Source organism: Cryptosporidium ryanae (genome assembly GCF_009792415.1).
Source record: "Cryptosporidium ryanae isolate 45019 chromosome Unknown contig_5, whole genome shotgun sequence".
Taxonomy (NCBI): domain Eukaryota; phylum Apicomplexa; class Conoidasida; order Eucoccidiorida; family Cryptosporidiidae; genus Cryptosporidium; species Cryptosporidium ryanae.
In genome coordinates this window covers 416,993-443,911 of record NW_027125531.1, presented here as the reverse complement: position 1 = coordinate 443,911, position 26,919 = coordinate 416,993, and the positions used below count along the sequence as shown (strand labels likewise).

General features: G+C 32.0%; 15 protein-coding genes across 15 annotated transcripts; 9 read left to right on the top strand and 6 right to left on the bottom strand.

The window, feature by feature from the left end:
* Positions 1 to 413: 413 nt before the first annotated feature.
* Positions 414 to 1,418, bottom strand: FG386_002674 (replication factor C like AAA ATpase; the record flags this gene model as incomplete). The annotated part of the gene is made up of 1 exon (XM_067342123.1): positions 414 to 1,418. The coding sequence occupies one exon, from the start codon at positions 1,416 to 1,418 to the stop codon at positions 414 to 416; it is 1,005 nt and encodes a 334-aa protein (XP_067197728.1).
* A 502-nt stretch (positions 1,419 to 1,920) lies between these two features.
* Positions 1,921 to 4,419, top strand: FG386_002672 (Eft2p GTpase; the record flags this gene model as incomplete). The annotated part of the gene is made up of 1 exon (XM_067342121.1): positions 1,921 to 4,419. The coding sequence occupies one exon, from the start codon at positions 1,921 to 1,923 to the stop codon at positions 4,417 to 4,419; it is 2,499 nt and encodes an 832-aa protein (XP_067197726.1).
* Positions 4,420 to 4,555: 136 nt separating this feature from the next.
* On the bottom strand, positions 4,556 to 5,944 carry FG386_002671 (Vps60p/Vps20p like protein involved in vacuolar protein sorting; the record flags this gene model as incomplete). Its single annotated transcript, XM_067342120.1, has 1 exon — positions 4,556 to 5,944. The coding sequence occupies one exon, from the start codon at positions 5,942 to 5,944 to the stop codon at positions 4,556 to 4,558; it is 1,389 nt and encodes a 462-aa protein (XP_067197725.1).
* A 179-nt stretch (positions 5,945 to 6,123) lies between these two features.
* On the top strand, positions 6,124 to 10,209 carry FG386_002670 (uncharacterized protein; the record flags this gene model as incomplete). The annotated part of the gene is made up of 1 exon (XM_067342119.1): positions 6,124 to 10,209. One exon carries the CDS (start codon positions 6,124 to 6,126, stop codon positions 10,207 to 10,209), a length of 4,086 nt encoding a protein of 1,361 aa, XP_067197724.1.
* Positions 10,210 to 10,284: 75 nt separating this feature from the next.
* On the bottom strand, positions 10,285 to 11,448 carry FG386_002669 (ERV41 like membrane associated protein involved in vesicular transport; the record flags this gene model as incomplete). The annotated part of the gene is made up of 1 exon (XM_067342118.1): positions 10,285 to 11,448. The coding sequence occupies one exon, from the start codon at positions 11,446 to 11,448 to the stop codon at positions 10,285 to 10,287; it is 1,164 nt and encodes a 387-aa protein (XP_067197723.1).
* A 470-nt stretch (positions 11,449 to 11,918) lies between these two features.
* FG386_002668 (uncharacterized protein) lies at positions 11,919 to 12,404 on the top strand (the record flags this gene model as incomplete). Its single annotated transcript, XM_067342117.1, has 1 exon — positions 11,919 to 12,404. One exon carries the CDS (start codon positions 11,919 to 11,921, stop codon positions 12,402 to 12,404), a length of 486 nt encoding a protein of 161 aa, XP_067197722.1.
* Positions 12,405 to 12,428: 24 nt separating this feature from the next.
* FG386_002667 (uncharacterized protein) lies at positions 12,429 to 12,833 on the bottom strand (the record flags this gene model as incomplete). Its single annotated transcript, XM_067342116.1, has 1 exon — positions 12,429 to 12,833. The coding sequence occupies one exon, from the start codon at positions 12,831 to 12,833 to the stop codon at positions 12,429 to 12,431; it is 405 nt and encodes a 134-aa protein (XP_067197721.1).
* A 562-nt stretch (positions 12,834 to 13,395) lies between these two features.
* On the top strand, positions 13,396 to 14,052 carry FG386_002666 (ribosomal protein L1; the record flags this gene model as incomplete). The annotated part of the gene is made up of 1 exon (XM_067342115.1): positions 13,396 to 14,052. The coding sequence occupies one exon, from the start codon at positions 13,396 to 13,398 to the stop codon at positions 14,050 to 14,052; it is 657 nt and encodes a 218-aa protein (XP_067197720.1).
* Positions 14,053 to 14,727: 675 nt separating this feature from the next.
* FG386_002665 (uncharacterized protein) lies at positions 14,728 to 15,672 on the top strand (the record flags this gene model as incomplete). The annotated part of the gene is made up of 1 exon (XM_067342114.1): positions 14,728 to 15,672. The coding sequence occupies one exon, from the start codon at positions 14,728 to 14,730 to the stop codon at positions 15,670 to 15,672; it is 945 nt and encodes a 314-aa protein (XP_067197719.1).
* A 618-nt stretch (positions 15,673 to 16,290) lies between these two features.
* FG386_002664 (uncharacterized protein) lies at positions 16,291 to 18,180 on the bottom strand (the record flags this gene model as incomplete). The annotated part of the gene is made up of 1 exon (XM_067342113.1): positions 16,291 to 18,180. The coding sequence occupies one exon, from the start codon at positions 18,178 to 18,180 to the stop codon at positions 16,291 to 16,293; it is 1,890 nt and encodes a 629-aa protein (XP_067197718.1).
* Positions 18,181 to 18,884: 704 nt separating this feature from the next.
* FG386_002663 (uncharacterized protein) lies at positions 18,885 to 20,579 on the top strand (the record flags this gene model as incomplete). The annotated part of the gene is made up of 1 exon (XM_067342112.1): positions 18,885 to 20,579. The coding sequence occupies one exon, from the start codon at positions 18,885 to 18,887 to the stop codon at positions 20,577 to 20,579; it is 1,695 nt and encodes a 564-aa protein (XP_067197717.1).
* A 453-nt stretch (positions 20,580 to 21,032) lies between these two features.
* FG386_002661 (LRR repeats protein) lies at positions 21,033 to 22,547 on the top strand (the record flags this gene model as incomplete). The annotated part of the gene is made up of 1 exon (XM_067342110.1): positions 21,033 to 22,547. The coding sequence occupies one exon, from the start codon at positions 21,033 to 21,035 to the stop codon at positions 22,545 to 22,547; it is 1,515 nt and encodes a 504-aa protein (XP_067197715.1).
* Positions 22,548 to 22,622: 75 nt separating this feature from the next.
* On the bottom strand, positions 22,623 to 23,664 carry FG386_002660 (membrane associated DNAJ with 6 transmembrane domain; the record flags this gene model as incomplete). Its single annotated transcript, XM_067342109.1, has 2 exons — positions 22,623 to 22,640; positions 22,705 to 23,664. 2 exons carry the CDS (start codon positions 23,662 to 23,664, stop codon positions 22,623 to 22,625), a joined length of 978 nt encoding a protein of 325 aa, XP_067197714.1.
* A 296-nt stretch (positions 23,665 to 23,960) lies between these two features.
* FG386_002659 (uridine kinase/uracil transferase) lies at positions 23,961 to 25,331 on the top strand (the record flags this gene model as incomplete). Its single annotated transcript, XM_067342108.1, has 1 exon — positions 23,961 to 25,331. One exon carries the CDS (start codon positions 23,961 to 23,963, stop codon positions 25,329 to 25,331), a length of 1,371 nt encoding a protein of 456 aa, XP_067197713.1.
* Positions 25,332 to 25,560: 229 nt separating this feature from the next.
* Positions 25,561 to 26,775, top strand: FG386_002658 (notch receptor protein; the record flags this gene model as incomplete). The annotated part of the gene is made up of 1 exon (XM_067342107.1): positions 25,561 to 26,775. One exon carries the CDS (start codon positions 25,561 to 25,563, stop codon positions 26,773 to 26,775), a length of 1,215 nt encoding a protein of 404 aa, XP_067197712.1.
* Between the last annotated feature and the right edge of the window lie 144 nt (positions 26,776 to 26,919).

Genomic DNA, 26,919 nt, shown 5'->3' with positions numbered 1-26,919 from the left:
TCAATATTTCAGAACATTCATTACTGAATTTATTCCCATACATTAAATCAAAATTAACATAAAAATAGCGTTACAAATTCTAATTTTATTTATTATTGATTTTGAATTAAAAAAATTATTTTGCAAGTATATTATTAGTTCAAGGAAGATATGGAAACGTTCACGCATCTTTTTTCTTAATGAAGTAAACGAGTAATTTGGAGTGTCACATAATAATATAATAATGGCAAAAAAATTGTTCAAAGCATTCACAAAACTATTTTAATAACAAATATATTCAAAGTTAAGGAAAATTATTGAGTTGAAGATAACTGGTCAGAGTTCAATTTTAAAGAAAATTTTAAAAAATTATTGTCAATGTATTTCAAACCAAGTGAAAACTTCAAAATATCAAGCAACTGAACTAATGATATCTAAGCCTTTTTTACAAATATGGTTTGTATACTAGAAAGCAAACTCAGAATAGTTAAAAATTCGTTTGAACCATCAGAAATTTTTATATCTGCTTCTGATATTTTAAGCATTATAAATGCCTTCTTTGAGTCATCTAGACTGATATTTTTGATAATAAATTCCGCCAAAAGCCGTATAATTGAAGAGACATCCCAACCTTCATTTGCAACAAGAATTGACTCATTTAAAATAGATTCTGTTCCATCTACTGTACAAGATTTTAAGATTCTCTCAATAACTTTATTTGGTGGAATCCCTGCAATATCCACAACAGAGTTGACACCTATTTGTTGTTCTCGACCAAACAATTCGGAAACAGATTGCAATATAGTAATCCCTCTCCTGAGATCACCCTCTGTTAAATTAACAATTGAATCAAATAGTCCATCCTCATATTCTATATTTTCTTTTTCTGAAATAAACTTTAGTCTTTCTATTTGAGCTTTTACTGATATCGGTTGAAATCTAAACTTTGCACAGCGGCTAGCTAGTGGTTCAATAATTTTACTAATGTAATTGCAAATAATTACAAACCTCGTATTTTTTGCTGACATTTCAATTATCCTTCTAAGTGCAGACTGTGCCTCTGACGTCATCATTTCTGCCTCGTCAAGTATAACTACTTTCCAAGAAGGCAGTTGTTTTCCTGTTATTTCGTGATTCTTATTTGTTTGTACAATTTGCCTTGTCCATGTTTTGATCTTTTCCCTTACAACATTTATTCCACGTTCATCAGACGCGTTTAGCTCAAGGATTCTGTTTCTATATTCATTCGGTCCGAACAATTCTCTAGTCAATGCAAGAATCGCAGACGTCTTACCAGTTCCAGGAGGACCGTAAAACAGCAGATGCGGCATATTCCCACTTATTAAAACATGCTTGAGCATTTTCACAACCTCAACTTGGTGAGAAATATCGACTACATTTTTGGGACGATACTTCTCAACCCATAAAATATTACTCATTTCACAGACTGAGTTAAAGAACAATAATGAACACAGGTTATTTAAAACAAGTAGCTTCAAAAAGTTATGTGGGGTTGGGGTTCAATTATGCGCTATATAGATTAATTAAATCTAGGACCGTATATATATGTATATATGCATATAACATCTACAAAAAAACGTTATATATACATACTAACAAAAGTTGCACTCTAAAATAAATTTACAATTAAAATAGCTGAAAAATCATATGTTCAATTTACGTTCTCTGTACAATGCTTTTTCGACTGCCTTCATTATTATTAATGAACTATTTTGAGCGCCAAAACTTCCGTCTTAATATTAGACACCTACAAAATAACGAAGAGCGCAAATCTATATGTTTTGTGTCTTGAGTGGATCGTCTCATATTTTAGCTCGAGGGTACGTGACAGATTCTAAACATTTATTTCCTCTCCCATTTCTTCTAGGGTTTATTCTTATTTCGTGATATATAAGTTGTTAATATTTTAATAATACAAAAATGGTTAACTTTACAGTTGAACAAATAAGAGAGATTATGGGTAAACCCCATAATATTCGTAATATGTCAGTTATTGCCCACGTAGATCATGGAAAATCAACATTAACTGATTCCCTTGTTTGCAAGGCAGGAATTATCGCCTCTAAAACTGCCGGTGATGCACGTTTTACGGATACTCGTGCCGATGAACAAGAACGTTGTATTACCATCAAGTCAACAGGTATTTCCTTATTCTTTGAACACGACCTGGAGGACGGAAAGGGGAGACAACCATTTCTTATAAACTTAATTGATTCACCTGGGCATGTAGACTTCTCTTCTGAGGTTACTGCGGCACTTCGTGTCACTGATGGTGCCTTGGTTGTTGTTGATTCAGTTGACGGTGTATGTATCCAAACTGAGACTGTACTGAGACAGGCATTGAATGAAAGAATCAGACCTGTTCTACATGTAAATAAGTTAGATAGAGCCCTTTTGGAACTACAATGGGAAGCTGAAGATATATATCAAAATTTTACGCGTGTAATTGAGAACGTTAACGTTATCATTTCGACTTACTCGGATGAATTAATGGGCGATGTTCAGGTATTCCCAGAGAAAGGTACTGTTTCCTTTGGCTCTGGATTGCATGGTTGGGCATTCACTGTTGAAAAATTCGCTCGCATTTATGCAAAAAAATTTGGTGTTGAGAAGACAAAAATGATGCAACGTCTTTGGGGTGATAATTTTTTCAACCCCGAGACAAAGAAGTTCAGTAAGACTCAAGAACCTGGTAGTAAAAGAGCATTCTGTCAATTTATTATGGAGCCTATCTGCCAATTATTTTCATCAATTATGAATGGCGACAAGGCAAAATATGAAAAGATGTTGGTGAATTTGGGTGTGGAACTCAAAGGTGATGATAAATCTTTGGTCGATAAACCACTGTTAAAAAAGGTTATGCAATTGTGGTTGAATGCAGGCGACACTTTGTTAGAGATGATTGTTACTCACTTACCTTCACCTGCTGCTGCACAAAAATACCGTGTAGAAAACCTGTACGAGGGTCCTCAAGATGACGAAACTGCGCAGGGTATCAGGAACTGTGACCCCGATGCACCTCTCTGCATGTTCGTTTCTAAAATGGTTCCGACAAGTGATAAGGGTCGTTTCTATGCATTTGGTCGTGTTTTTTCAGGAACAGTTGCTACTGGTCAGAAAGTCAGAATTCAAGGTCCACGTTATGTACCTGGGGGTAAAGAAGATCTAAACATTAAGAATATTCAGCGTACAGTTCTGATGATGGGCCGTTATGTTGAACAGATACCTGACGTTCCTGCAGGTAACACAGTCGGCTTGGTTGGAATCGATCAATATCTTCTAAAATCTGGTACAATTACGACGTCTGAAACTGCTCATAACATCGCATCAATGAAGTATTCCGTATCCCCAGTTGTGCGTGTTGCTGTACGTCCAAAAGATAACAAGGAATTACCAAAGCTCGTTGAAGGTTTGAAAAAGCTTTCCAAATCTGATCCACTTGTCGTTTGCAGTAAAGAAGAAACAGGTGAACACATCATTGCAGGATGCGGCGAGTTACATGTTGAGATTTGCTTACAGGATCTCCAACAAGAGTATGCTCAGATTGAAATTGTTGCCTCTGATCCTATCGTATCCTACAGAGAAACTGTTATTAATTTGTCTAGCCAGACTTGTTTGTCAAAATCCCCAAATAAACACAACAGATTGTACATGACTGCCGAGCCACTGCCTGACGGCCTTGCTGATGACATTGAGGAAGGTAAAGTATCACCGAGAGATGATCCAAAAGAAAGGTCCAATGTGCTTCATGACAAATATGGATTTGACAAAAACTTAGCAATGAAAATATGGTGCTTTGGTCCGGAGACGACTGGACCAAATATTATGGTTGACTCTACTACTGGTATCCAGTATTTGAATGAGATTAAGGATCATTGCAACTCTGCCTTTCAATGGGCAACAAAAGAGGGTATTCTTTGCGAAGAGGACATGAGGGGTATACGTTTCAACCTACTCGATGTCACATTGCATGCAGACGCAATTCATCGTGGTGCAGGGCAAATTACACCTACTTGCCGTCGTGTAATGTACGCTGCGGCATTAACAGCATCACCTAGACTATTAGAACCAATGTTTTTAGTTGAAATATCTGCTCCACAGGAAGTTGTTGGTGGCATATATGCCACTCTAAACCAGAGGAGAGGTCATGTGTTCCATGAGGAGCCAAAATCGGGCACTCCACAAGTCGAGATCAAGGCTTATTTACCAGTCGCAGATTCGTTCAAATTCACGACCGTGTTGCGCGCCGCGACATCTGGGAAGGCATTCCCTCAATGTGTATTTGATCACTGGGAGTTAATTAATGGCGATCCTTTGGAAAGAGGAAGCAAGACTGAAGAACTTGTGAAATCAATAAGAAAGAGGAAGAATATAAAAGAGGAAATACCTGCATTGGATAACTATCTAGATAAGCTCTGATTCTACTGATCTTAGACTTTTAGTGTCCTAAGCAGTATAGTTAGGTTCTTGCGGTTAAATTGTGACATTTCCTTTTCTATACCTGAGCGGATTTACCTATATACGGCGCCTTCTTTTTATCAATCTTGGCTCCCTATCATGGCATAGCGTTTACTGGGTTTGGTGGGGACTCTATTACATTCCTCTCAATAGGCTGAATTTCTTTATCCTTTTGGATGTTGCTCCTTTTGGTCCCTGCACAATTTGTTTTTATCTTTGCGAGGAGATCATCCAGCTCTTTTTCAAGTTCATTTGATACATTTTCCTCTTGTGTTCCATCATTCATGCACGATTGAAGTAATGAATTCATAGAGTTCTGTGTAAATTCGATATCTTCTCTCGTCTGAGAAATATTTTCAAGCTTTTTCATTATTTCAGATTCATTCAATATTTTCTTTGAAATGGTTGATGAAGATTCAAGTGCACCTAACAATGACATTTTTGCGCTAGAAGTATCGATATCAACTTTTGACTGACTTATTAACAATAGTTGTTCATTTATCTCCGCAAGTGCTGTTTCAATTTGATGCCTTTGTTTGAGATGATTTATTGCGAGCTGTTTTTGATTGTTCAATGCATATTCCCTACATTTTGAATCATGAAGTATATATTTTTCTTCTAAAACTGAAATCGATTTTTGTAGTTCTAACTCAGTTACCCGAATAATAACATCTGCAATATCGGAGTCTGTTATTTCTATTTCTTTATTATTCTTAGAATTCAAATTTTCTTTTCTAAATTTATAGACATTTATCCTAGAGTTCATATTTACCACCACAAACGGTCTTATTCTCCATCCATCTGGGTTAAAAAGCGAAAAATACCAAATAATTGTATCAGAAAGAATATTAGTTGTAATTTTTTGTATATGAGAAAAATTTTCCGAAATATATACGTTAAATTGATGCCTTGTAATTACAAGTTCATCATTAGATTGAGACTTATTGATCCTTCCTAAAAGTTGTTGTTCAATGTCAGTTATTACTTTTAAAATAATTTTTTTTACGATCGCTAAACAGACAAATGTATCAGAGTCTGAAAACTTGTAATTAAATTCTTTGGAGAAATAATTTGTTATATTCGAGTTAAATGAACCAAAAAGAGAATTAAACCAGCCAAAACCAATCCTTGAAGTTTTTCCCTTCAACTTATCACCATTAATTTCTAATGAAGTCTCCCAAATGTTATCAATATAATTACAAACGTTTCTCACATTTGTTACCTGTTGCTTGTTTATTAGACTCTTAAAAACGTTTGGTAAACAGAGAACTTCAATTGGCCATTTAGAAAATTCACTTTCAGCAGCAATTTTTAAATTAAATATATTAATGGTAATTGAATTATTATTATTACATATATGTTCGATAAAACTAATCCACCAATCAAGTTTGTAATCATCTTGATTACCTGGTTTATAAGAACATAGTTTTTGCCACTCACCTATATCCTTCACCTTCGAGTATATACTTTCAGATTCAGTATACATTATCAATTGTATAATCAATTATTGATTAAAAAAAAGTGATTAATTTATACATATATTTGGCATTCCTGATATATTACGATTAAAAAAAAAACTTTTTTCTCATATTGCGCCACACACCTAACCCTCCTGTGGGCTGTTTCAAAATGACTTATATAGGCAAAATCATAGTATAATATTTCATGTTACAACCAACTACAGAATATAATATCCGTATTGACATACATGAACTTCGAGACTTAAAATTCAGTGATGGAACGTCTAACATTACTCCAAATCCTTTCGTTGAGGTTAAAGTCTGCGACCAAGTGAAAACTACTCCAAAACAAAATTCAGTTTCATCAACACTAGTTCAGACATCGTACAACTTTACTGAAACATTGAATAAAGGTGATTTTGAATGTTCCATTATTGAAATTAATGTAATGCATGCATATATACTTTCAAGTGCACCTATAGGTTCACATGTTTTTAGTTTCAATTATGTATATGGAAAATCACAACATTGGATATACAGAAATTGGATACCGCTAATACTTGTAGACAAACCTTCAGAAATAACAGGTTTTGCACTTGTTACAGTTGGAATTTTCGCACCTGGAGATTCAATACCTGCTGTGGATGACACGGTAAATATTGTGAATGACACAGATCAGGGAGTAAAGATAACCTCTTCACCTGAAATTAGCCTAACTCAATATAACCTTTCAATATGTATCTATAAAGGACAAGATATAGCACCAATGTCTGGGATGTACGCAACTCTTGAACCGTTTGTAACGGTTAGACACGGAATTTCAAAAATATCAACTCCATGTATTAAAAATGAAGCCAACCCAGCTTGGAAATCATTAATTACACTACCGGGATATCTTCCATGTTCAGATTCAAATATTTTATTTGAGTTATGGAATGGTGAATCTAAACCAACACTTATTGGAAAATTTAAATTAGATGCTTTCACAATATTCAAGGAAGCATTTCCAGTTACATGGGTAAACATATATTGGACCGAACCACAATATGGAGCAGCAGAATTGTTTTCGTCTAAAAATACATCTACAACATCTTTGGTACCAAGTTCATATGCGGGCAGAATTTTAATTTCCGCAAGTTCACAGAAAACACAAGCATGTACTGTAAAATCTCTTCAAGCAACACCTCTTTCAAATGAACCCCCAATGACAAGATATCTTCTTTGGATTGACATATATGAAATATCATGTAGACCATCCTTTGAAGGTGAAATTATAGTTGAATTTTGCATTGGTCCACATAATATTACAACAATTTCAATGCCACAAACTGGAGAACCTGTAATATTTGATGAGCAGACAGGGAGGCTAGATGAGACATATTTTTACTTGTCTGATGGACAAGATCCATGGGACTTGTTTATATACTCTCAGACTAGATCAGGTAGTTCATTTTGGAACTCAAGTACTTTCACAAGGGTATCATTTGCTCGTGTATCCCTCTCTACCTTATTTGAAGACTTAGGAGGAAATCCAAATTGGTATACATTGAAACCTATTTATAATGCAGATTCAGGCTATACTTTTAACTTACTTGCAAATGTTACGGTTCTACCTGCAAACACAGCCTCTGAAAGACCACAAAGGCTGAAATACTCACTTGAAGACTTTTATTTTAGATCTTTTATTTATGAAGGTATGAATCTCAAAGGAGTTGGTGCACAATTACCAGATCCATATGTAAAAATATCCATAGGAGATCAGACAATTCAATCTAGACCCATTAAATCTTCACTTGTCCCACAGTGGTATGAAGCTTATGAAGTTCAAATTTCCTTGCCAAATAATCTTTCTTTGGGATCTGATATATTAATTGAAGTTTACAGTCAAAATCGTGGTTATCTAAGTTCTGATGTAAGAATTGGATTTGCAACATATAAACTTTCAAAGGTCCCAAAAGTTTGGAAATCAACACCTGAATGGCTCTATTTAAAACCTTCAGAAACAAAAAATCCACAAGAGGATACTAACGCTAGAATATTGTGTTCATTTGAGCTTGTCTCAGTTGATGAGATTAACCAATACCCATTTTATGATGATATAAGACCAACAACTATACCTGCAGATATTAGATTATTTATAATAGGAATAAGGATGTTTAATTCAATGAAAAACCCTACTGTATCTGTTTCTTTTGGACGCGAAATTGAAGAATCTAACGCCCCACTTTGGCATGACACAACTCCAGCTCCGAATTGTGGAGAAGAAGGAAATTGGAATTATTTACACGACTTTGCAATAACAACAGATCTTCCGAAGAGGGACATATTTCAATCTTATTTTGAAATAAACATCAATGAAAAAGTTTCGGGTTATTCTGGTGAATCAAGCGTTTCATCTGGTTTTGCAATTTTGTATTTTAATTCTGTTATACCTTGGTATGACGAAAAAGAAAAAAAAAAGAACAAAGATTTTTTTCACTTAACTACAGTGGATGAGCTTATTATTGGGTCTAATGATTATGATGAAAAAAAAATAAAAATCTCTGATACCCAGGAAGAGGATGAAATATCATTAAATGACAGAAAGGTGTTAAACACTATGAAATCAATATCTTCTCCTACGAATATTACAGCTAGTTCAGGTCCAGCATTTGACCCTGATGCCTCAAATTCAATTTTCTATCCTCCAATAGATTTGCTGAAAACAAAAACTGATACCAATGAAAACACATTCATTGATGTTAATAGTACTTCAAAGGATAATGATCAGGCAAATATGGCACTCAAACTTAAAAAAATTGGAACAATTTTGGGGTTTGATGCAAGGCTACTAAACTTTGATTTGAAAATATTCTCAGAAGAGGATGAGACTGAACAGAGATTTGAGATTCCATATGAATTAGAACAAGATTTAGATCCAGAGGAGCTACCGTACCAAACCCTCCCAATTGTATCATTAAATGAAAAAGGACTGTATTATATTGTTGGTTATATTAAGTACACTTTGTGTATAATTCAACAACCAGAAGATGATAACGATGTTATTGATACAAGGGCACAGGAGGAAGTACTGCAAACATTCTCAGATAATAGAATGTGGATTGCAAATCAATATAATACCATGAAGCCAATAGTTGCAAGATGTTATGTACTTTCTGCAAGGGGATTGTTACCACCAAGCGGTGATCTAAATCCATCTGTTTATATATATATACGATCTAGAGAAAAAAATGGAGAAAATACAGTTTTAGATGGTAGTGGGAAAAAAAAAAAAAGTATATATCCTAGTAATATAAAAGATAGTGGATTTGTCAGGCGTCAAGGATACAAACCAGAATTTAATCAGGTTTATGAAATTGGTTGTATTCTTCCTCACAACGCTCTTGTTAGAATCTCTTTGATAGGTGCGGGAGCAGTTCTCGAAGAAACTATTGGTAGCACATTCATTGATATTGAGGATCGTTGGTTTCACCCAAAAATACAATCAATGTTTGAAAGAGATACTACTCCTATTGAAATGAGGACGCTAAGGGTCGAAAAAAGTTTCGTTTCTCACGGCACTCTGAGAGCTTGGTATGAAATAATGTCCGAACAAGTTGCAAAGGCAACTCCGGTAACAGAACTTTCGTCAGTTGATCCACAAAACTTTCAACTGAGAATAGTTATTTGGCGTGTGAGACATGTTCCATTAGAACCGAATACTACTGTATCATTGTATGTTAGTGGCATATATAATATTGACGAGTCTAATATAGAGACACAATCAACAGAAACTCATTACAATTCGAAGGATGGAACAGGGATTTTTAATTGGAGATTTGTATTTAACATAAAAATCCCTGCACAATATCCGATTCTTAAGCTTCAACTTTGGTCATATGGACTCATTCAAAGTGAGCACATAGGGGATTGTCTTATTGACCTATCTAATGAGTTTGGAAAAGCAAAGAAACACTCTTCTCAAACTACAAAAATTACAAAAACCTGGTTCGGTTTTTCGCATCCTACACGACAAAATTCACCTCAGGGTCAAGTTGAACTTGAAATAGCAATTGTTCCAGGAAAGATATCTGACTCCAATCCGGTAGGTAAAGGAAGAGAACCACCAAATGTTGATCCTGTGTTAGAAGATGTCACTGAAAACAGGACTTATGTTGATTGGAAAGGGATAGGTGAGGCGATATCTTCTGCCACATCCTCAATTTGGGGTGCGGCGAAAAAGGGTTTCATAATCGCAATAATAATAGGTATTATTGCTCTAATATTATTCCTAATGATAATGTTAAACTAAAAAATATATTATTCTTATTATTAAATAAATTTGAGATATATTTACATATAAAAATTGTAATGTTCCTAATACCTACTAATAACTTTGGATAACAGTATTTTTCTTACTAGTTTTTGATTTGTTTACGTGTGAAACCAACTTATAGAAAAAAATATCTATCATTCCTGAAAACGCAAATATCCCTCCTATAATTGCACAACAGCCGGATATAAACGACAAGAATGATTTTCTATACTCAGTTATTTTAACCAAAAATGGTGTAAAATCATAATTAATATGCAAACCAGGAATTGATGTCTCTGGAGTGAACCTTCCATTTGATGAAACATGTACTCTTTTGTACTGACTTCTAACAGAAAATTGATATGTTTTTATTGTTTTATTGTTTATTGAATGATATTGAGTCGGTATACAGTGCATATCAAAATCAATGAATGCATTATTAAATATTAATTCAGAAGTACGTTCTGATTTTTCAAATTTTGTAGTCTGAACAAATTTTTGATTCTTCCAGTTGTTTGGAATGTTAGGAAAGTCTTCCCCAAATATTAAATAATTAATTTTGTATGAAAAGTCATACAAGTGGCTCTCATTCATTTCTAGATCCGTCATTTCTCTATATTTCATCCACCGCTTGTGTGATACTTCAATTTTGCCTTTTACTTTTGGTATATGTCCATCTAACTTAACAATACAACCCTCATTATTCATATTTGAGGATATTATTTCCTTCAATCTTTCAGATCTATTGTAATCGCATTGCTTAAATTGAATTCTAAAGGGTGGTTTCAGCCCTTTTTCATCGAATGCATTGAAAACATCTCTGCAAGAATTGCAACAATTATTTGACCCAGAAACATTCATATTAGATGCATCATAGCAAGATCCACAACTCATTTTATCATCAACTTTCAATACCTTTGCACCGATTCTAGAATATTCAATGCTTCCATCTGGTAGATAAATTTCAGAATTTTCCTGAGTATTAAATAAACGGACACCAACAATATCGCAGGGGATTTTCGGGAATTCTAGTTGTATTTTCAAACTAATATTTTCATCTTGGAGTACTTTATCAACTGTGACTTCATCTTTTCTTGATATGTTCAAATAATAACGCAATTCAGAATAAAAAAGAATTACGATAATAATTGTACTTAAGATAGTTAAATAACCACCAAATGCTGTTTTAACACGCAATTCGGAAATAGGTTTTGAAAAGGCATCAAATTGTCTCATATTATAAATAATATTTTGTGGCCAGTTCTTCGCGTATGAAATAGTTTTTTATTCGTCCAATAGTTTGTTACATGCAAATCCATAAACTATGGCGGTTTTTTTCTCTTTAATGTGTACACACATTAACGGCCGCTAGAGAAGAAGCGTAAATAGTAATGAAAGGCATTTTTATACTAGATGTATCATAAATATATATGTTTTAAATGAATGTTTTAACTAACTTACAGAACTTTCTTATCCAAAGAAACTATAGTAGTTATTTTTTAATATATGTTTTAGGGTCAAATTTATAACTAATTTAAAATTAATAATAAACGATAGTATTACAACTATTTAAAAATTTTAAATAACTTGTGTATGAGTAAACTCTAATTATAATTCATTTCTATTTGTAATATTTTCTGTTAAAAACCTCGAGAAAAAAAAGCGCCTTGGTAACACTTTTCTTTAGAATAAGTTTAATAAGGGAGATGATAAAGGACATAAAATTGGTCGAATATTGTGGTGCCTGTTCCTTGCCAACTGATTATTGTGAATATGGAGGTTGTAAAAAAGAGTCAAATAGTGAAGAATTACATAAAACCGTAAACACAGAGAAATGCACAGAGCTATCGATAAACGGTGATGATTCAGTAATTAGCGAGTCAAATACGCGAGAAGATGAGTCAAAGAGTAGCAAAAAAAAGACGAAGCAAAAACAAATAATAATAAAAGTTGAAAGCAGAGCTAGGAGAAAGAACGTCACTGTAGTAACAGGATTAGAACATTTCAGTGTTCAACTAAACGAGGCTGCCAAAAAATTTGCAAAACAATTTTCGTGTGGTGCATCTGTTGTAAAAGGGAACAATGGAAAGTCAGATCAAATTGATGTTCAGGGCGATTTTAATATAACAATCGCAGAATTCATACTAAAGTTATACCCACATGTTGGAGTTGGTGATATTTCTATACAATAAAAAATTATTGGTTTAACTCTTGTGCTACTTAGATGGAGATAATGGTCTATTGAAACCTCCGGGCCTATTCATATATTGCCTATACTTTCTTCTAGTCCTTATGCTTGCACATGATTTACTAGATGATGAGTGATCTTTGTTTTTAGAAGAGTCAAAGTCTTCAATTCCAAATAATTTCTTTATTAAATCAGCTTCTGATTCACTACCTAAACACATCTCTGTGTTACCTTTTTCCTCTTCGAGGTTAGTTTTGTTTTCTGAATTTTTATTACTATCATAATTGTAGTTGGAAGTTTGGAATTTCTTGTTTATTCTTCCGAAATAGTCGTATTTTTGACCGTCTTTTTGTCCTTGATTATCACCCTTTGAGATTGCGGATCTTCTCAGTTTTTTATCATTGCAATTTGGATCTCTAATTATTTTTTGCATGTTCCATTTATAGTAGTTACCTGAAGTATCAAAAATGAGTATTATGCTTATTCATGACATAAATACGAGATTATCTTTATTCGTTTATCCAATATAAATCAATACTTTAATAAATATAATTCAAACCTAAATACTTATGAAAGAAAACCAAATGATATTTTTATTTAAATTGCTTATTTACTGACCCTGTCGAACACCATGCATTTATTTTTAAATTAATTTACCTTTGGCGGAACAGCGAAATTAGTAAATGAGACATGTACACTTTAAATTTATACAACTCGTTAGTAATTTGTAAAAATAAGCTTGACAATTAGAGACTGGTAATATTAGACAAGACATGTCGTTTAATTAGTTTCTTAATAATCGATATAAAAAAAAGTAGCGCGTCGGAAAAAATAAAATTACGTCTTATTTAGAAGGGACGAGACCAGCCGAAAATAAAGGACTATTTCACTATAGAATTAGTTATTAATAATTTTTGTGATACACTGACATAAAACACTTTTACTAAAAATACAATTCTAGGTATTTATTTACTCTAGTTCGACGTTATTTTAAAATGAGTGGAAAGATCAGTAGTGATACAATTCGCCGTGCAATAACAGAAGTCTTAGAGGGCTCGAAGACAAAACAGAGAAAGTTCTTAGAGACTGTGGAACTGCAGATAGGATTAAAAGACTATGATACACAGAGAGACAAACGTTTTGCAGGAACGGTTCGTCTACCTAATGTCCCTAAGCCAAATGCTCGTGTTTGTGTTATGGGTGATGCTGCCGACTGTGAAAAGGCACAGAAATTAGGATTTGACGTTATGGATATCGAGGAAATGAAGAAAATAAACAAGAATAAGAAAATAGTTAAAAAGTTGTGCAAGAAATACGACTTATTCTTGGCATCCCAAGTATTATTACCACAGATCCCACGTTTACTTGGACCAGGATTAAACAAAGCAGGTAAATTTCCAACAGTAATTACTCCAAATGACAAAATAGATGAGAAAGCAAATGAATTAAAAGCGAGCATAAAGTTTCAACTTAAAAAGGTCTTGTGCCTTGGTGTTGCTGTGGGGAATGTTAGCATGACTGAGGAGGAGCTAAGACAGAACTTGACATTAGCAATAAATTTTTTAGTTTCACTTTTAAAAAAGAATTGGCACAACATAAAAAGTCTTACAATTAAGAGTACTATGGGTAAGTCTGTCAGAATATACGGATAGTCTGCTTGACATATGGTACTTTTCAATATAGTATCCAACTCGCCTACTTTCTTTTTTTTTTTTTATTGGAATGAATGTTGAATTTATTCCTTATTCTTATCCGGTGAAGTATTCTGGCTTTATTTTATATAAATACGGATTTTGGCTTAAGTTGGTTACTCAAGATGGGGCCTCTACAAACCATCCAATACTATGTGCTGATCCAATAGCTACTCCCCCATAATAAATATCAGCTACTTACTTGACTATTAAAGGGAGGCTGGACAAATTAAGTGATATTTAAATAGCAAACTATAGTTATAGGTATTTAAGATCACATCTGAAGTTTTGTATACCAAAAGTTGTCGTTTTAATTCACCCTTTTGAGAGATAATTACTCCATTCTACTTTATTTGCCGGTTCTATGTAATTTTATTGTCTAAATGTTTTATTCACTTCTTATTTTACGAAGGAAAATGATTTACAATATCATGTTATTTTACCACATCTTCTGTCTTAATTGGTGTGTAGTTCAGGCTTGAACATTATTTTAATACCTAGAGAATTTTTGAGTACATCATTTTAGTTATATTAATATATAAACCGGAATAACAATTGTGCGTAAATATTCTCCAATTGCAAACGATTCTTTTTGCGGGTATGTATGTATTCTCAGTGCTATATAACTTATAGAAAATGAAATATAAAGGGCAAAGACTAACTGACAAAGATATAAATATATGTGACTATTATTTTAAAAGTGGTGAGTATCTATTTTACACAGTGTACTATTCTGATTCCTTTGGAAAAGCAAATACTGAGGCTGATGTAAATGTTGTGCCTTTAGATAGTAACTTTAGTGGGAAAGGGATAGAGCTTAAGTATATTATAGACTTTCTTCCAACATATACATTCTGTTGTTGTTACTTAGACAGATGCATCTGCAATTTTATAATAAGATATAAAAGTTGTGATCCAAATGGTATTTTCCCCTGGATATGGTGTGATATAAGCAATCTAGAGGATGTGGCAATCCCTTTTAACACTGCTGTTGTGCTCAGAGTATTTGTTTATCGTGGAGACGCATTTTATTATGCACATGACTCTTTACATGGTTGTGACAAGGATGAAAACATGCATATTTTAAATGACTGCAATCCAGAGGATTCAAATGGCTGCAATCCGCACAAAGTATTCGATCTAATATCTAATTTAATATCTGAAACTACAATTAATCCAACGGTTCAAAAAAATATAGGCAGTACAGATCTATTTACTGAAAGCAGTAATATGACCGAATGTTTTCCAAGTGCTGTTGAAACCCATGGTTGTCACCTCGATACAACTAAACAAAGAATAAACGAGGAAATAAATAATTGGTGCAGAAAATCAGATGGAACATACAAGGACATAAGCGTTTTATTAAGTTCACTGCATCATGTTCTTTGGGAAAGTGCTCACTGGGAGCCTGTTGAATTTTCTAAATTGATGACAAATACTGAGCTTTTAAAAAGAACTTATAGGAAAGCACTGATATTGTGTCACCCAGACAAACATCAAAAGGAAGAAGAAAGACATAGATACAAGGTTCATCAAATATTTATGGCTATAAATGGGGCCCATAAAAACACTTCCACATAAAATAAAATGTATTTAAAATTATATAATACTTTAATCCCATAAATGGAGAATTTATTAAATACAAGTTACTAATATTCGAGATAAAGATCAAAAAACGCCTTCATGCACCCAGCGCCCAATTCACAAAATCAGAGGTAAGATATACGTGTCAATGGCGCCACATACCAGGTGTCATTGCTGGATTGCATGCGTATTTCATAGGATAATTTTTCATCCTTTCTAATTGAAATGACTATTTCAAAGCAAAAACAAAAACAAAACAAAGATACAAGGTTGGATCGTCATAGTGCGGATCCAAGGACCTCTGCATACGGAAACAAAGCAGGGGTCAAAGGAGGTGCCGGCCAATACAACTGGGGTGGTAAGTTTGAAATCTTGGATAGTCAACCTTATTACTGTTTCAGAAAGGGAATTGGTTTTTGAAAAGGTAGATAATAAAATTGATGTGAAAGACCCGATGTTTTGTGATGAAAGAGATCAAAATTAAAAAAAAAAATTCTTTTCTTGGACAAATTAAAACATCTCATTGATACATATTTGTACTTAGATTTTCACATCTAGACTAATTTCACTTGGTTTATTTTTTTGTTAATAACTAAAATATTTTCTAAGAGTATTTTATTTGAATATGTTTCTCACCTTGTAATTACGAACACAGTAAATATATGATTGAACACTTATACTTTCGTCCGAGTTTCTTTTCATCATCTCAAACCAAGTTACCGCAAAGCTTTCTCTTACACCTAAAGAACTGCATTTTTGCATAAACTGGTTACGCCCTAAGTAATCATTTTCCGAAAAAATATACTTGTATATTTTTTTAAGCAATATGAGATGTGGGAATAATAGTCTATTGAGAAATTCATTGATATCAATCATCAATGTATCGCTGTTTATTCTCTCAACAAATTCATTTATATAGCCAAAGAAATAATGGTCAGATGGTATAAATGCTTTTACACATATCGATATACCATGCACATTTAAACACTTACATTTAGAGAGCTTCGTGATTTTGATGTACAATTCCTCCAAGATGTCCTTTGGGATCTTATCTTCAATTTTTGATCTCATCTCAACATGCAAATAAATGTAAAGGAACAACAAACTCAGTTCATCCAGTACATGATCTACATTGATTCTCTGTTCAGATCCATCTGATTTGTGTATTACTGGGACACAATATAAACTATTTTTGGGAATGTATATTTTATTGTCAATATCACTTAACTCTATATTTATATATCCTATTAAGATAGTTGATAAGAGATTCTTATATAAGTTAACTATTACTTTTTTCTCTATAAATTCACAAAGATTTAAAGTTCCCACAAATAATACATCATCATTATTTATATCATTTTTGGTTCCATTATTTTGGGTGTTTGAAATTGTACATTTTATAAAAAAGTATTTTTCGGAAATATTTTCATGAAAAATCTCTGGTATTCTTGAATAAATATTTAAGTTAGAAAAATATAATTCACTAAATGAGATATCGCCTGCATTCATACTGTTTCTTATTCTTCTTAAGGTGAGAATACTACAACTACTTCTGTACGGAGTTAAGTTTCCTCCATCTTTATCTTTAATACAATATTGTAAAAAAACCTTAAAACTCTTAAATCCATGGTATTTCGTGAATTTATCGTAAATATGAATGAATCCCTCTTCTTTAAGTGAAATATTAGTCAACCTTATTTTCCAACCTCCAAATTTGGCGTAATCTTTAGTCAGTGTATTTCTCCTTAATTTGTGTTGATTAGATAAGTCTTTTAATGTACAAATATTACTTTTAGTTTTTTGAAATTCATCACCAAATGAATTCAAAGGATCACTAAATAATGTATCTTCATAAATAAGATACAATTTATTCGGAAGTCTAAGAGCTGATTTATATTTTATCTTATTAGAAATTACAAAACTTTTAAAATTATCATTGCGTACTTCTGATATTTCTCTTTTATATTTATTTGAATGAACTATACACCATTCAAGTTTCATAGTTAAACATGTTTTAAAACCACCTTCAAAATTAGAAATATTGTACTTCTTCTCAACATCACTAATTGGTTTGACAAAATCATTTATTTTTTCATTTGATAGAAGATTAACATTTGTACCATCTTGATAAAAATTCAGATCAAATGTTAATTCATTTTTTTTAAGGTAATCAATCATATTGTCTACTGAGTGAAAATTAAAATAAATGTATGCCTCACTATTTTCGAATGGTGTACAATAATTAGTTGGATATATATGTACTTTTCCAATATCCTTTACAATTCCAGTATCCAAACCTTTTTGTTTTACATTCACAAAGATTTCAAATGATTTATACTCATTATTTATGTTGAAATATTCTTTAGTTTTCAATGATCCCATAGATAGAAAGAGATAAGATAGAGTTGATATATTAAAATTTTCAAGACTCCCACCTTCATATAGTCTATCATCTTTGATTTGTATTCCATTTTTTGGTTTGCTATTATTAATTGGACTTGGCATTAAAAACAAATCTTATAAAACAATTTCAAAAGGCGCGTGGCATGTTTTCCCACAATGAGAAATAGATCACTTAGAAGTAATAAGAAAGAGTAAGTTAAATACTTAGAAAGAGAAAGTAAGTAATATTGTATTTATAAAAAAATGTTGACAATAAGTTCTATACACAATTAATGATAGACTTTTTTAGATTGAGGGTAAAAAAATAAATAGCAGCCTCAAAATTTAATCAAATAAGGCTTACGAATGATATTTAATAATTAAACAATAAATATATTTCATTCATAAATAATATAAGCAAAGAACTTATTCTTAAAAAATTATAAAAAAAAAGATTATTTAGTAGACAAGTACGGGAGACTAAAGTGTAATCCACTTGCTAAATACTTGCAAAAGTAGCATGTATGTCTCGTAATTAAGCGTGGGGTAAAGGCCATAGACAGCAGATATGCAGGTAAAGAATAAATAAATACATGCCTGACGTTATTAATGAAGGGTTAATGGTTCATTGAGAAATTGTATTTGAATTTTGCCTCAAAGGTTGAAAATTAATAGTTTATTCGAATAAGTGTGAATCTGGTCAGAAATATATATGTATTTATATATGTATTTTCATATATGTATAACTAATCACGTCCACTATTCTCAGAAGCAACATCCTCTTCTTTTAAGCTGGAAATATTGCAACTCACTATTATCCTTAAACAATGAGTCAATTGAAAGAAAGTGATAGTATCAATGAAATACCTGAAAAAAAATCGCCTATCGGAATTGAACAACCTTCCTCACATAGAATAACCTCTGCCCCATCAACAACATGTGTTTCACCTGTGCTTGAGGGCAAACCACTGATAAATCACCATCTTGAAACACTAATGCTAAATTGCCCGAATCTGAATCAACAGATAGCACCTAACACGAACATGGGCTTTGGGGTTAATATGGGACTTGGCATGAATCTCAATTTGGGTGTTTTAAACGATTTAAATCCTGCTAATTCATTTATATTACCCAACCAGTTGTACAGAACAAATAACTTTATTGGCAATTTTCATGGAATTATTCCGGAATATTCATCGTTGTTAAGAAATTATAATATGAATGCTCTTCAAAATAGCTTTCCTCTCGTAGTTGGAAATCATGGGATCCAACTTAACAACGTCTCCGGATTTGAAAGTTTACTCTTGAATCAATGTTTAATGAGTAATAGCGATGAGAAGCAGTTAGAAAACAGTTTAAAGTCGGATAAACACTCGAATATCATCAATCCGCTAACGCAATCACAATTACTTGCTATTAATTCACAGCCTGCTCTTATTCAATCAAATATAATCCCAAGATTTTCACCAATAATTACTTCATGCCCTGGTGTTTTAGGCCAGGCAGGTGGTAATTTGATCCCATCTTCCATAAAGCCAACATTCACTGGTGTTCAGGACAAGGATGCATTGAAAAGTCAAAAGGGGAGAGTTTTAGTAGATCATACAAATGAAAGAAATTCACCGGAAGAGTTGGAAAAGTTAAACAACTTAATATATTCCTATATAAACAACATAAATGGGTTAAATGATTTAAACGAAAGAGTCAGAAACTATTTAAACACATATAACTCTGATATTGATAATAGAAACAACTTAGATTCTGTGAAGATGTTTGGTTACGTTGGTGGGGTAGCAGATCCTAATAATAATGTAAAAGTGGATAACATTGGTAAAGGAAATCTTTCCATTACTTCTCAGAGACAAGTCACAACTACAGTTACGGAGAATAATGTTGAACGAAATGATATTTTCAAATTAAATCAAACGAGAAAATATAGACTAGGAGACCAAGGGAGAGCTCTCCTGAAAAGCGAGTTATCCGCATATTTGAGAAGCAATCCAGACAAGAGAATTGAAGCAAGTAAAATTGCAGATATCAGAAATGCGACTACAAAACAACTTTGGCAAATAGCTGCTATGTGTGGACTTGAAGAACGTTTTATAAATTTACACGCACAGTCTCTAGCTCAAAGTAAGGGAAAAATGAATGTTAGAGGAGCAAAAAAAAGATCAAATGTCAATGAGTTATCTAAATTGATAGGAAAGAATTCTTACAGTACAGCGAAAGTCAACTCTAAAGAACCTATCGAACTTGAATTGTTTAAAGTTACAAGCTCAGAGACTGTTAGTTCAAATCCAAAAGAGGGTTTGGTCGGAACAAAGAGTAGTAGTCTTATGTCAAATGTTGATCATAGTACTGAAAACAAATTGGGTGATAATACTAGGAGCAATATGGAAACAAATGAGATGCAATCAATGTCCTCGGGTATTTCAAAGGACCAGAATGAAGTTCATATTGATACCAATTATTATAACAGAAATAATGACGGGAATCCTCACTCAACCAAAGATGGGACGTGAACACCATTTTTGGCGATAATAATGTAAATTATAAGATTACTTTTGAAAAGTAACATTGCTATTTAAAGATGTAGGAAGCGTTGTCTGCCACCTTACTCTTCTGAAGACTAAATAAGATTTAGGGGCAACTTCTGAAAAAATCGCAATAGTAAATATCCCTTAAATAAACTTAAAATAGCGATGTTCTTAATGTTCAATACCTAAAATACAAGTCATTTTTTACTTTCTATTATCCCACTCTGCCACCCCAATGACAAGGGTAATGGTATGGTATGTCCCGAATTCTATAAAAATGTAGATAATAGACCAGTACATTGGTACTTTATACATAGAAGTTTGTGTTCTCTGATGTGTATATGATTTTGTTACTAATTATATATTTCAATATTATGTTCGGTTTTTTTAACATCTGGCGCTAAGTCGAAACACTAGACCACTTTCACGCGTTACTCGATGATTAATATTGGAGACCGTGTATTATCAATAGATAATGGAGTTGGGACAGTACGTTCTATTTCCATTAGTGAGAACTCTGAACAATTATTTGTAATACAATGGGATTCTGAACTAAATAATGACTCAACACAAGAATTTATTTGTGAAGGAACAAATAAATTTAAACATTACAACAAAGGCTCATTTAATACAGGAGTTTCTTTCCAGCATGCTATAATAAATCGTTACTTATCTGAGGAGTACAATTCAGAATTTTTTGTTGGATTAAAGATGGCATACGAATATTGTAGAAGACTATCTTCTCTTTCTCTAGAGAATATGAATATTTCTTGCTGCTCTTGCGACAAACTAAAAGAAAATTATGACAAATCTATTATTCAAAAACTTTCAACCTGTTTTAAAAATGTTGAATCAGTATATTTAAATAACAATTTAATATCTGATTGGAAAACGGTTTACTGTATTTTATCACACTTAACAAATACGAGATATTTAATATTGAATGGAAACAAAATGTCAAAAAATAGTGAAAAAAACAAATTAACATTTGACAAGATAAAGATATTAAGTCTAAGTAAAACAAATATTGAATTTGAAAAAGTTGCTGCTATGTGTAATGAAGACTCTGTATTTCCGAATGTTGAGCATATTAATATATCCTCAAACAATTATTCATATCTGGAGTTCAATGGCAAAAATAATGTAATTAATGTAATAGATCTTAGTTACAATATGATACTTGACTGGGAGATATTTCGAATAAAAATACTAGAAAATTTCGTGAAACTTTCTACTATCAATATTTCTAATAATAATTTCATAAATATTCCGGAAATTAATTCGGAATCGAATATTAATTATGTCTATCCAAATGTAAATGAATTGATAATGGATGAATGTGGTTTAGAGACTTTGAATTCTATTTTGTATTTAAGCAGAACATTTCCTAATCTCAAACAGATTTCACTAAGAAACAATAAGTTATTTGGGGCCAAAAGTTGTGAATATGACATGAGAAGCATAATTATTTCACTATTCCCAAATATAAAAACATACAACAGGAGCATTATTAAACAAGAAGACATCGTTTCGTCGCAACGATATTATATTTCGCAATATTTGGTTCACATGAACGCTGATTTGCGAAAAATCGATCCTAATAGTGATATATTACTCAATTTTATGTCTAATAATGTTTCTAATGATATCAAAAATCTAAATATTGAAGAGAAGTCCCAGGAAGCAAAGTATATTGAACTTAAGTTTATTCCTAAATTCAAAAAATCAGAGTTGATGCCAACGATAAAAATTAACAAAAAAATAACAATTTCTGAAATCAAAATGATTATTTCTAGATTATACAAAATACCAAAAAACGAACCACTTAAATTGACGTTTGAAAACGAAAATACAAATATTGATATTAGTGAATATAACAATACACTAACGTTGAATGATATTGGAATAAGTAATTCTGGTAATATTTTTATCTTAGACAGTAGCCTTAATTAAAAGAGTAGTAGATTCTGTAAAGCCAAAATAGTATAAATATAACTGTACCAACTGAAATTCCAGGGCTCTTAGGTTCTAAATCCAAGTTGTCTTCTAGTAGGGAAAGTACATTTTGGAATGAATCTTCCCAAGGTTTATTCAGATATGGTTCATCAACCAAAATTTGTTTGTAATTTGAACTTGTTTTATTTATATTTCTTGTGATTTCATTACTTGGATTACTAGATTGAAATTCTTGGATTAAAATGTTTATTTCTCTTATCGAATAATTTTCGATACTGTTATCTACGTTTCCACGATTCTTTGATAAAATAGCCTTGTACAGATCCTCCAAATATATCAATAATCTTAGTTTTTTTCTTAAAAGTGATTGATAAAACTCAGATAATTCGTTTTTATAAAAACTTGTTGTTAAATAAGGTACTATTAATTGCAAAGTATTCATTAGTGTAACATACAACCCTTCGAGAACACGGACCTTTTCAAATGGAAGAAAGTCTCTGAAAAATGGAACAAAGGTAAATAAATCCTTTTCATTTCGATCGAACTTCAACAATAAACTGCAAGAGAAAGTCCATAAAATGAAACACAAGACGATTCCTCTTACATTCTCTTGGTCATTCCACATAATCAATGATAAACATATAGGTACAACTGCGGTTATTAATGGTACCAACATAAAATGTAAGGGGAATTCAAAAAATTCTTCATCCTCTTGAGAAACACCGTATGAAGCAATGTTACTTTCTACAGAGCCAAATCTAAGGTACCAATTTCTTTTTAAATCATTTGAAAGTACTTCATTTGCATTTCTAATTTTTGAATATATCTCATGTGCCTTTGGATCATGATTTTTATCAGGATGGTACTTCAACGCAAGTTTTCTAAATGCACTTGCAATATCAGACTTAGATGAGCTACTAGAAACACCAAGAATTTGGAAATAATTTTGAGAAACCCTCATATTCTGAAAAATACATGAAAAAAACAAAAAAATGAGTGAAAAAATAATTCCATTTAACTGATTTTTTTTATTCCAACCTCTTTTTGTTGATGTTAACCAACTTATTACTGGGGAAATTACTAAAGTGTAAATAATCAATTGATCGTCAATCATTTTTCCAAGAGTATATTATCGTCTAGCCATACTTTCGGACCAATTAAGATAAAAACCTGAAATTAAACCGACAATATTAGAACATAAACATTTAAAATTTCAGTTATTAATTTGAGTTTTCAATTCCAAGAACTAGCTAAAATATGTTTTCCCACAAAAACCGGAGAATTAATTTTAGAATTTGTAATCAATTCCTGGTAAAGAGAATTGAATAATACCGCCAGATAGTGAACAGTTTTTGTAAGAATTAAAAGCGTAATTCTTTCTTCTTCTGAGGCGAAAAAAAATTTTTGATTATGGTTGAAATCAGCGAACAAGAAATTAAAACAAGTGAAAGTATTGACATTTCAACTGAAAATTCTAGAGATTCCCCTAATGTATTTATAATTGCTGTTTCTGGTGGTAGTGCAAGTGGTAAGACTAGTGTCTGCTCCAGAATTTTTTCCGACCTTGGTGATAAAAGGGTTGTTGTAATCGATAGTGATAGTTTTTACAAAACACCAGTATTAGATGAGGGACAAACAATTGCAGATTATAACTTTGATCACCCAAATTCAGTTGATTTTGATCTTTTATATAGCGTTCTGCGTTCTTTAAAAAATGGAAAGGGAGTAACTATACCAAATTACTGTTTTAAAAAACATATGAGACTTCCTACTGGTAGATACATATCTCCTGCGTCTATTGTTATTGTTGAGGGAATATTTGTGTTGTTTCATCCAAAAATTAGACACCTGGTCAACATGTCAATTTTTGTAGATACCGATGACGACATTCGGTTAATCAGAAGAATAAGAAGAGACACAGTAGAAAGGGGAAGGGAAATTGATGATATTCTGGTGCAATATGAAAAAATGGTTAAGCCTTCCTACGATGAATATATTTATCCTACAAGAAGGTACGCGGATATTGTCATCCCTCATTATCCTAATGAAGTTGCAGTTGACCTTGTTGTTCAACACCTTAGAAATAAACTTAAAATGGATGATTTGAGAAAAATATACTCAAATTTCCATTTGATACCTTCCAACTGTCAAATACGCCAAATGCATTCAATTATCAGAAATAAAAACACATCTGGAATAGATTTTGTTTTTTGGGCAGATAGACTAATAAGATTGGTAGTTGAGAACGCGTTAGGGCATCTCCAGTTTGAATACCAAACTATTGAAACACCAATAGGAGAGCTTTATGATGGCGTTCAATGTAATTATAAAGATAAATTGTGTGCAGTTTCAATTGTAAGAGGTGGTGAAAGTATGGAGATAGGATTATCTGCAGTTTGCAAGGACATACCAATAGGAAAAATTTTGTTAGAATTTCAAAACCCAGATACAGAACTTGATGCTAGATTTGACAAGCCGAATATCATTTACTGTAAGCTTCCTGAAGATATAGAATCAAGGAATGTATTTATTCTTGACCCTATTCTTAGTAATGGATTTGGAGTTTACTCTGCAATAAAATTTTTACTTTCTAAAGGTGTTCTCCAGAGAAAAATAATTGTTTTAAGTTTGATAATTGCTCCAAATGCGATTCACAGAATTTGCAAAGAATTTCCAGAGGCGACTTTAATTACAACTGAAATTGATAAAAATGTTAATTCTGATGGATTTGTAGTTCCAGGTTTAGGTTGTTTTGCTGATCGTTACTTTGGAACAGATTGATTTTTATTAAAAACTATTGTTTAATAATGCCTTCTGAATACAATTCTATTTTTTTAAAATTTGCATGCATTTTATAACCTTAGTTCGCAACCTAGAATACATGTTTTATTATAAAACTATAAGTACCGTTAGTTTTAACTTGAAAAAAATATTAAATTTGTCAGACATTCTTTTTTTTGTTATATTTTTATCCATATGTTTCAAAATATTGATATCTTTAGGTTATAAAATGATAAGCAAGTTTTTATGTGCTTTCTTGACTATTTTCCTTGAAATTACATATATAATTTGTAATGATATAAATGTTATACCTACTGTGAATATAACAAATATAGTTCCAACTATTCAAAACAACATTCGAAATGCAGGTTTTCCAAGCAAACTCTCTGCGGATAAAATGAGGTTGAAATATCCAAGTTGCCCAAGTGATTGCGAAAAATCTTGGATTAATGACGGATGGTGTGATAAAGAATGTAACTTTGAAGAATGCAATAATGATGGAGGCGATTGCATTGGGTGGTGTACTTCCGAATGTCGTCCAACTTGGTTAGGTGATGGAGAATGTGACATAGATTGTTTTAATTCAGAATGTAATTGGGATAATAATGATTGCAATGACTCGATGTTTGAAATAAGAAAAAAGATAGTGACAGGAATCAAAAACAAATCAAATATTGATGAAAAACTTTTCAGTGATTTTGATTATAATTATTGTTTTTGTGACAAAGAATTGTTAGGAAATAATATTTGCAATGTGGAGTGCAATAATATAGAATGTAACATGGATAATGGAGACTGTTTACATCGTTGTAACTCGCGTTGTATAAATATATGGCTTGGAGATGGACAGTGTGATCCATCATGTGATACCAAAGAATGCTTCTTTGATAAGGGGGACTGTAAAAGTTGTTCAAAAAATTGTAGAACCTGGATGATTGGAAATGGAATATGTGACTACGATTGTAACAATGAGAAATGCAGTTTTGATGGCGGTGATTGTTCTAATGTCTGTTCAGTAACAAAAGTAGATTACAAAAATCAACCTTTAATATACAAATTTTGTTTGAAATCATGGTTGGGTGATGGTTATTGTGATTATGACTGCAATAATGAAAGCTGTAACTTTGACAAAGGAGATTGTAACTCAATTTTACCTAATGAAGATTCAAAATCAATATTTACTTACGAGGCTGCTTTATTTACTCCAAAAAGGGCTCAGATTCATGAAAATAATAAAAGTAATATATTTAATGACATTAACTATAAAGATAAATTATATAATTCAATTATACATTCAGAATATTCATCAAATAGCAATTTTAGTCACGTTCAGTATAATAAAATAAAACATTCCAATGTACAAGATAAAATAAATTTCCCAAGCTCTAAAATCAATAATATAGGAGAAACAAATCTAAAGAATGAATATAGCACTGCTTCATGATACTTAACTAAATTTACAACAATCCAACATAGTAAAACAAAAAACAAGTACAATATTGTAAACTCAAATAACTTAATCTCCAGAGGGGGAGTCAATAATAATGACATTATTCAGAAAAAATAATGCAAGTTAGAATAGAAATTA